The 9,951-nt window shown below is 37.2% G+C and overlaps 1 protein-coding gene across 2 annotated transcripts; it reads right to left on the reverse strand.

Annotated features, from left to right (window-relative positions):
- Window positions 1-919: 919 nt before the first annotated feature.
- LOC143035103 (glutathione S-transferase D1-like) lies at window positions 920-9,618 on the reverse strand. 2 transcript variants are annotated; one of them, XM_076201668.1, is made up of 5 exons: window positions 9,474-9,618; window positions 7,508-7,732; window positions 5,722-5,863; window positions 3,754-3,921; window positions 920-1,851 (listed from the first exon to the last, which is right to left on the reverse strand). In XM_076201668.1, exons 2-5 carry the CDS (start codon window positions 7,705-7,707, stop codon window positions 1,696-1,698), a joined length of 666 nt encoding a protein of 221 aa, XP_076057783.1. In that variant the 5' UTR covers window positions 7,708-7,732; window positions 9,474-9,618; the 3' UTR covers window positions 920-1,695. The 2 variants fall into 2 exon arrangements, with proteins under 2 accessions (XP_076057783.1, XP_076057784.1); XM_076201669.1 differs by lacking the exon at window positions 9,474-9,618 and adding an exon at window positions 7,886-7,988.
- Between the last annotated feature and the right edge of the window lie 333 nt (window positions 9,619-9,951).

The following is a 9,951-nucleotide window of genomic DNA, read 5'->3' on the forward strand; positions in this document are numbered from 1 at the left end:
AAAATTTGGACACCAAATTTCAACATACATGACGCTCACGTCACAGGGCTCGTGCGCACGCGCAAAACCCAAACAGAAACTTTCACTGCGTTCGGTGTTTCGTGATTCTCTTTCGATGCTATTTCGGAAATAGTTCGTGTGTGGCCGTTAATGTTCCGAGCGCACTCCGATCTTTTCGTCCAACGAAGAACGAAGTGGAATAAAAGTAAAACACCAAATTTCAACCCGCATGTCGCTTTGCGCGAAACATAAAATACCCAATCGGAAACCCTCAGTGGGTGAAGGAATAAAGGAGTGGAATGATAAGAGTATTTAAAATAAACCGATTTTGTATTATGAATTTGTGTTTTGAAGAAGTATCTATTACAAATGTAATGAAAATTATTATCTATATCTGATAAAATATACATAAAAGTGGAATGAAATATATTTATACATTTGTGAATGAAATATATTTATACATTTAAGATATACCAATTTTGTATTATAAATTTTTCTATGTTCTGAAATATTTATTGCAAATGTAATGAAAATTACCTTCGTTAAAGGAGAAAGATGCGTACCATTGCAGACACCCAAAATCTGACACAGGACACAACAGAATCACGTGACTACAGCGAAAGTGTTGTATCAGTACATGTTTATTTACAAATATAATTTCGTCTATATGGAGGTACAGTAGAACCTCGATTCTCGAACGTCTCACAAGTCGAACAAACAAATAAATAAAATAATTATGATAATAATAATAATATACATTTTTTGTTGTCCGGTAGTCAATCAATCCAAACGAAGAAACAAAGGAAAACGAGAAGAAATTCAATGTTTTGTGGGAAACTACCACTGGTAAAGCTGAATCCAACAGATCAGTAAATTTGTTTCAGTTCTCGACCAAAATCGGTTCTCGAACAATTTTCTAAGGTCGGATTATGGTCGAAAATCGAGGTTTTACTGTATATCAAATAGTCAACGACGAAAAATATATTTTCATATGTTCCAATATCTTTCTGGGTCAGATTTGAATGTCCGCAATGTTACTATAGTCATGGAATCTTTATCTAAATACTGACCTTAAATGGAATGTTCTTAATCTTTTTCTCATAAGACGTGTGCATTTGAAATGACTTATTGATAGGTGGTAGGTGTTCCCCGTGATTTCTATGTACATCAAGTTGTGCCATGGTTAAGTAAAAATAAACTTTTCCTACAGCATGAAATCTACAGGCTCTAACGAATGCACCTTCTAAACACTTGGCACGACAAAACCATTGCGAATTTTCATTGCACAACGCCAAAAGATTTCCTTCTTCTCTTGGTAAGACCTCATGTTGAAATGGCTGAAGAGGTCTTCCGACCCTGCTCCTTTGCCAAGATGACGCACTTTACAGACTATATTCTGGCTGAGACAAAACGATTTTGTTCAGCTCTCAGCATCCCCAACACAGCAAATAATGCCCAATAATTCGCAGTCGCATGTGTTGTTTGTTGACAATGTAAGGGTAATATTAACAGAGCCATGTAAATTCGGGCAAGAGACAACAGGATCGAGTCAATACGTTGTGTCAATATTACAAATCCGAATTGCCCAATATTATAGATAACGTATCAAGGAAGTACTTCAGGGAGAACAAGGATATTGAGTCAATATATTGCTACAGTATCTCTAATCGCGTGTTGGGGCTGAGGAAGTTTATCTCACTCAGTGTCCTCCTGTTTAGTCTTGCCCTTCAACCAACTGGCGATGACCTTGGCGCCGTTCGCGTTGCACTCGTCATAATCAGTCATTTGCTGTCGACAGCGTTCGAGCCAAGCCATCACGTTCTTGTGGGCCGACAGGTCGAATTCACACGCCTGAGCGGAGGAAAAGTACATACAAATAAATAGAACAAATAAGAAGAACGAACTAATAAATAAATAGATAAATAAACAAATGGAATAAATGAATAGATAAACAAATAAATAGAATGAATAAATAAATAAATGAAATATAGCAATGATAAGAAGCGAAGGGAGTATATTTTTTTCGAAGACTTACTACAGGTAAACGTATTCCCTGAAATGTTAACATTAATTCTGCAATATGCTACAATTGGCCGGGCATCTATACATCTATACACGAGTGAGATATATGACTACATTCTTTGTAAAAAAAAAAAAGTGCAGATTCTTAATGATATTTCCTTTTTCTGTTGTTGTTTTCTGTGTAGAAGATGACAAGTGTTTGGAACAATATAAAGCTTGCTGTGTACAGCTGTCCCTAGGTAGTAAATTTACGACATAAATGAATCATTACGACCTCGTAAACTCATCTGTATTGTAAATATACGATGTACACAGATGTACTTGTTCCAGTGCGCAGTAGCGAGAACCCATTGTACACTCAGAGGGCACGTTCGTGCCTGTAATTGGTCATGATCATATTACGAATGTTTACAAACAAGATACAATGATGTGACTCATGGCGACAATGAGTATCCATCTCAGGCCGAGATGAATTTCACAGTTGCATACACGTGTGTGTCAAGAATTGCATTCACTAATTAAACAGAGGAGGAGGCTACGCCAGGAGGAGCTGAATATCTACGGCCGAAGCCGTCACCTTTGTCCCATTACGCGCTTCTTGGACTGTTGGGGCAGGTAAGTCACTGCTGGTAATCGGAGAGGAATGCGGGATTCGAACCCACAATTAAGCGAATGTGAGACCAGCACGCTACCGATTACGCTACCAACGCGTATTCACAAATTGGAATGGATTTTTATAGGAGTATGATTTATATTTGAAAATCACCATAAAATACGGCTTAATATACAAGAATAGATCAATATATAAACAAATAAATAAATACATAGATAAAAATTGATAAATAAATAGATAAGGAAAACATAAATAATCTGAGAAGCAGTCTTAACACAATGTAAGAATCCCTTCCCCTCAATTTCTATCATTGGAAATTGAATCAATGAGCACTGGACATTCGTACTGAAACCCTTGGCGAATACTGTACATTAAGATCACTTGTATTGTGATATTGTGTCTGAAACGTGGTCAACCCACAAAGACTGCTTTGGTGGGTAACTCCTACTGAGTGGGAAGTGAGAAACCCCTGTAGGGTAAGCCATGGCAATTACGGCAAGCAGCTGTTTTTTTTTTTTTTTTTTTTCTAAAGCCAAGTTTGGGGTGCCTCCTCGCCTGGCCAGAGTTGTGTGTGTGTGTGTGTGTGTGTGTGTGTGTGTGTGTGTGTGTGTGTGTGTGTGTGTGTGTGATTCAGCATGGTCTTGGATCACGTGTTGGACTCGTGATCGACAGCTATTTCCCTCCCGGAACAGAGCTCAGAGCTCATATATGACCGATCTATGGGAAATGCTGTGACCTTACGCACGCACACACACACACACTCAACTCCCCGCCCACGAGAGTTGGAGTAACGAATCGCAGCGCAGCGATACTGAAATTATTTCAGCCCTGGGCAGGATTCGAACCCGGACGGCCGTAGTGGCGGCCGAGAACCCTACCACTGCGCCATTGAGTTGTGTGTGTGTGTGTGTGTGTGTGTGTGTGTGTAATAATAATAATAATAATAATAATAATAATAATAATCGTCGGTTTATTGGGTATAGCAGCATTACTGTTGAAAATATAAATCCTGTGTGTGTGTGTGTGTGTGTGTGTGTGTGTGTGTGTGTGTGTGTGTGTGTGTTTTATGTTATGATCTTATCAGTTTATCTTAACTGCAACGAGGCTGGAAAACTTACATCGAAGGTCTCAACACAAGCGACCAAGACGAAGTCTGCCACCGTGATGCTGTTCCCCACTGCGAAGTCGTGGCCTTCCAGGAAGATGTTGAGAAAACCGAGAGCTTCCTGAAGAGTCTTGATCTTCTCTGGATCCAGAGACTTTGCCTCGCCTTTGAAGACGGGACGCTTGGGGTCGGAGGAGTGACAAAACAATGAGTATCGGTTGTTACGTTTCAGGTTAGATTTGGGTTATGTTAGGTTTAAGTTAGGTTTGGGTTAGTTTTAAGTCAGGTTTGAAAACAATGAGTATCGGTTGCTAGGTTTAGTTTCAGGTTTGATTTGGGTTCTGTTAGGTTTAAGTTAGGTTTGGGTTAGGTTTAAGTTAGGTTTGGTTTAGGTTAGATTTGGGTCATGTTAGTTTTAAGTTAGGTTTAGTTTCAGGTGAGATTTGGGTTATGTTAGTTTCAAGTTAGGTTTGGGTTAGTTTTAAGTTAGGTTTGGGTTAGGTTAGATTTGGGTTATGTTAGTTTTAAGTTGGGTTTGGGTTAGTTTTAAGTTAGGATAAGTTTAGGTTAGATCTGAGTTGGGCCAAGTTAATTTTGGACTAGGTTAGCTTTAGGTTAGGTTAACTTTAGGTTAGGATAGGGTTAAATTTAGGTTTAGGTTTGGTTTACGATAGGTTACGTTTGGTTTAAGTTACGTAATATTTGTGTTGAGTTTAGGTAAGGTTTAAGTTATGTTAAACTAGGGCTAGGTTTACATTGCTTGATATTAGATTTAGGGTAGATTATATATAATTCAGGTTTTAGTTAAATTAGCTTAACCCATTTGTGCTTGAGAGCTTCTCCCATCAGCTGATTGAAATATCCTTAATGTTAGCCAGATTAAAACCTATTAATATCAATGCAGATATAAATGATCTACAATGGATTACAAAGGCAGAAGATGCCGACAGGAGACCTTTTGGTCCATAACTAGGTCGGATCCGAAAAAAAGTATATATATATAACAACGATAAGTACATAATAAATAAACAAAAATATATAACAATATAAATAATAATAAATCAAATAAATAAATAAATGTATAGGTATAGTTGAATAATAAACAAACAGGTAGATAATAATAAACTGACATATAATAATAAATGTGAATCAAGCAAATTATAATAAACAAACAGACAAATGATAAAACAAATGGGTTAATCGAGAGTGCATTAACCTATTCTTGTCCCATAGATTCCCATTAAACGTATCAAGCGGTCAGGAGTCAACTGGAACACAAACCCCAAAGTGACTGATGGGTTAAGTTCACGACAGGACCTCCGGCCTATACTGTGGAGAACGATGCAGCCTCTCTCCCTCACCAAGATAGTTATTTTGTCTGCATGCAGCGTTGTTAAATATAACCTAACGTTCTTGGTAAACTTCTTTTTGCAACCCATTGTCTACTATGCAAAATGTATGTTTGCGTTCATTAGTCATTCTAAACAACAACAATAACAGTAATAATAATAATAATAAATAATAATAATAATCTCTATCTATATACCAAAAGTTTTCCCCCCTTATAAGGGAGGTAGCCAAGTCAATGGCATGTACCTATTCCCACCCATTCCACTCCCATCCACCACCCTTTCCTCCCTCTCATCTTAGCTCCTCGTGGATGACGGGTCATCCCTGCATCCCACCCGCTTCCCTGGGTCAGAAGCAATGGACCAATGTATTATATTATCATTATTGATACTATTATCATTACTATCAATTATTATTATTATTATTGCTATGAATAATAATAATGACAATAATAATAAATGATAATAGTATTATTATTGATAATAATATAATAATAATAATAAAAATAATAATAATGATTATAATAATAATAATAAAATCTACATGCCAAAGATATTGAGGTACATTTGAAAACCCGTTAAAGACAGTACATATTCAGGACCGCATATACAATTAACGACAGACTTCTTACCACACAGTTCATGAAGGACTGGAAGAGCGTTCCCATGTCGAAGTACAGAAGTCGATCAATGTTGGCGCGAGTCTTGAGGTCCTTCGGGTACAACGAGTCATCTTTTGCGTACTTCGAGATGAGGTAGGTGCATATGGCGCGGCTGTATAAAGATTATAAAAGAAAACATCATACAGGCACACACACACACACACACAGAAACATGTTTGTATGTGAGGACGTGGATAGGCGAAGAATCGGAGATGCGTTGGAACATTTTATTGTTTTAACGTTTCGACCAGTGAGGTCATCTTCAGTGGTCGAAACATTTAAGGAATAAAGTGTTCCAACACATCTCCGCCGACTCTTCCTCAACCCATGTGTGTGCTTCACATACGTATCAGTTTGTTGAGTGTCGTTGGAAAGAATATAGGAATGTGTGTTCATTGAGACGATCAGGAGAGGAACAGGAAGAGTAATTTGGGAGGAACAGTGGATCTAAGAAAGGTGGAGGATGCGTGGATCTCATTTTAATCAAGAGGCGAGGATGTTTTGGGGTTTTATGGATTTAGAGAAAATTTATGACAATGTCGACAGGAAGGCATTGTGGAAAGTATTGCAGCCTTGGTTGGTTACCACCCATATAAGGGGGAAGAAGCATTTGATATATATATATATATATATATATATATATATATATATATATATATATATATATGTATATATATGAATATATATATATACATATACATATGCATATACATATATGTATATTTTCTTTCTAAACAGAAATGTAGTAGCACATTTGTAAATTACACACAGGAACCCACAGTCGGAGAAAGAATAAACTTCGAATAAAGAAAAATCCTATATTTCGGCTATCAACTGTAGCCCTCTTCAGGAAAGTACATAAGATAGAGAACAGAGGGGACTTATAAACTACAGTAAGAAGAGATGTGGACAGTTGACCTCACTCAGGCGCAGGGCAAACTGGGGTGGCGGAGGAGGGAGGAGGTGAGGAGAGGGGAGGATGTAGCGTCCGCACCAACTTGGCTACTGCTGCGCGTGAGATTATGTCAGGTGTCCACTGCCCTTTAGAAATATTAATATTAGGGCATTCCTCAATTAATGCTGATTCGACTATTTTCCTCCTGAAACCGCAGTGGGACTTGAACACTAATCTGGCCTTACCCCAGTCGAAAGAATGATTCTTATTTTTGACATGAAGAAATAAAGCCGAATTTTCTTGCCCATACCTAATTGACCTTTTATGTTCTGCCAATCTAGTGTTCAGGTCTCTCCCGGTTTGACCCAAGTAAACCAAATCACAATCTTTGCAGGGCAAACAATAAACACCAGGTGACTCAACTTCCTTCGGTTTTTGTTGAACGTTCATATATATACATATATATATATATATATACACATATATATACATATATATATATGCACACACACACACACACACACACACACATATATATATATACACACACACACATTATATATATATATAATACATATATATACACACACACACATATATATATATACATATATATATATATATATAATACATATATATATACATATATATACATACATATATATACATATATATATACATATATATACATATATATATAAATATATATACATATATATACATATATATATATATATATATATATATATATATATATATTCTAATAGAAGTATATACAAATTATCTTGAACAAGACAATGCCTGAATTCTCAATACTTCATGTGAAACACCAACCAAAAATCAAAGCGTTATAGTGCTCACCTTTCCCATAGTTTGAGGTCTCCATCGACCAAAGTGGGGACACAGTGCTGAGGGTTGATGGCGATGAACTCTGGTTTCATGTTCTCCCCGTTGCTGATGTCGACGAGTTTCAGGTTCATGTCTAAGCCGATCGCCTTGGCTGTCAGAAGGACAGATCGGCAGAAGGGCGATGGAGGGGCGTAATAAAAGTCGATCGTCATGATGTCTTAAGATGGAGGACCTTTCCTGCGTGGAAACAGGGCACGGGATGTTTCTTTATCATTATGCACTTTTTTTGTGATTTGGGATATGATATATGGAATGTAATGTTTCGTATGTATTTATGTATAGGGGTTCTGTCTTCGGGGTTTTTGTCCTACACTTTAGATACACACTAACCAAGACGCTCGTGAAAACTCCGTCAACCAGTTGACATCGTACGTCAGGCAACGTGTATGGGCAGTTGTTATAGTTGACATCCTAGTGCAACGGTGTTAAGGTATTTAATATATACGGCGTTTCTGAAAACGGAATTTTGATGTTTTAATCGGTGTTCTGAATTCGTTTGTTAATTTCCAAGCAGATCTAACCTTTTTAGTTATACTAAAAACTAATGTTAACACTTGCACGTCCCGTCCTCTTCACCATCTGATTTTCACTGTCAAGGGGAAATAAACTGAAAAATACACAAAAGGCTTATCAACGTTAGATACGAATTACTAAAAAAAAAAAAAGGCAATTCGATATGGGGAGTAATATTTGAGACAGCGAAAAACAGGACTCAAGTTCACTGGTTAATTAATTGTTGATGTAGTTAATATAATTTTATATTCTCTTCTCTGAATTCACGAAGGAAAACGCGATGTTTATTTGTACATGCTTATTGTGAATTAAAATAAAAATTACTGGGCTGGGTGAGGGGCCAACAGAGTATGTCCAAGATGCCACTGGATAATCTAAAAATCGACGTGTCCATCCTGGATAATGTAAATATTTTAGTACAAGGAGGCACTTATGGTTCAACTAACTAATAATGGGTCTTCGGATTCATACTATGATGGAATATAGTTTTCAGTGCTTGCAGTACCTTTTTCCCGTTTTCTGATTGGTCCATGGAACTTGCAGCTCCGACTTGACGTCACCCGATAACTGTTCCAAAAAATATATATTTTTCCTATTACACTCTTCTTTCCCTTGTTTGTGTGAAAACACGTCTTATATTTTCAGTTAGTGCTTTACATTAAGATAATATAAGATAGATATGTAATTATCTAATTGTCCTCGCGAGAAGAGGACCGAGAGAAGTAATGTCAAGTAACTCATGACGTCACAACCCTACAGCCAATGAAAATGGAGAATTGTTAGCTTTGGTCTGCTGGGGAATTTACACTTCAGAAAAGATATACCAGCCCAGATAAGATATAGTAATAATTTTTCTTTCCACTTATCTTCTTTAACAAGTTTCTAGAATAATAATAATAAATACTGCTGTTTACTAGGAAAACCATCTGGTATTGTGCTTGGAATGTTGTATACTTACATTTAATATAATGGCCTCGTTTAGTGCACATGACATCTAACGCTAGTGCCCAAAGTTTCCACACCAAGCGTGTATTTCATATTCGTATAATTTTCCAAATGGGATATGGAAGTATTCACATGAACGGCCACTCCATAAGTTATAACAGATACTGTTTGAGCAATGTACACAACAAATCGATTGTAGCACTTTAGGAAGCTTTGCAAATAATATCTAAATTCACCGTTTGTCCTGTTACATCAAACGCCAGCTGGAGCAAGGATGCATGTCACGTCGTCAGGATAATTTAGTCAAATCACTGAGAATATTATCGGGCGTGTTGCCACATGTTTGATCCATCTGTTATGGTATGCTTTACCCTCTAAGAGATCATAAAACACTTTTGACGTCTTTTCTCTCTCTCCCAGCAACGAAATATATAACGTTCAAAACGAGATGTACGCTTACCTCTTATTTGTTATACCCTCAACTGGGAACGCAAGAAGCCACGGGTATTTATATGTCCTTGCAATCGTTGTTGACATTTGCTGACATTTAAAGTGAAATATCGTGAACCCAACGATATATTGCAGTTATAAAAAGGAGTATAAGGAGTCTAATCCTTCATTTATAGAATCTTTTAATAGTAGCAATTTATTTTTTACGAATATCCTTTTACGACGTAAAAGAATTAACAGCACAGGGAGTGGCAACAGAGGTGGGCGGAGCTTCGAGTCGGTTAGAATGAAACTCGAAGTCATACTCGGAAAGAAAACGGGCAAGGACGAAAAGAAGGAGCCTGCAGGAAACAAACAAGAATAGAAGTGAGGAGGGACAGAGGCGGAGGTGGGGGAGGATACAAAGTTGCAAAAGAACAAGAGGTGGAATTAAGAGTTATGAACGATTAGGAGAAATGAGATTCAGGCTAAAAGAGCAGAGCCAAGTG

Source organism: Oratosquilla oratoria, chromosome 18 (assembly GCF_046742065.1).
Source record: "Oratosquilla oratoria isolate Oo_2021 chromosome 18, ASM4674206v1, whole genome shotgun sequence".
NCBI classification, from domain to species: Eukaryota; Metazoa; Arthropoda; class Malacostraca; order Stomatopoda; family Squillidae; genus Oratosquilla; species Oratosquilla oratoria.

Excerpts from the sequence above, each read along its gene's own strand:
- LOC143035103 (XM_076201668.1), bottom strand. The coding sequence starts at position 7,707 with ATGACGATCGACTTTTATTACGCCCCTCCATCGCCCTTCTGCCGATCT. Across the intron at positions 5,864-7,507 it reads GACCTCAAACTATGGGAAAG|CCGCGCCATATGCACCTACC; the intron begins GTGAGCACTATA and ends ATCTTTATACAG. Across the intron at positions 3,922-5,721 it reads AGTCCTTCATGAACTGTGTG|CGTCCCGTCTTCAAAGGCGA; the intron begins GTAAGAAGTCTG and ends TCCGACCCCAAG.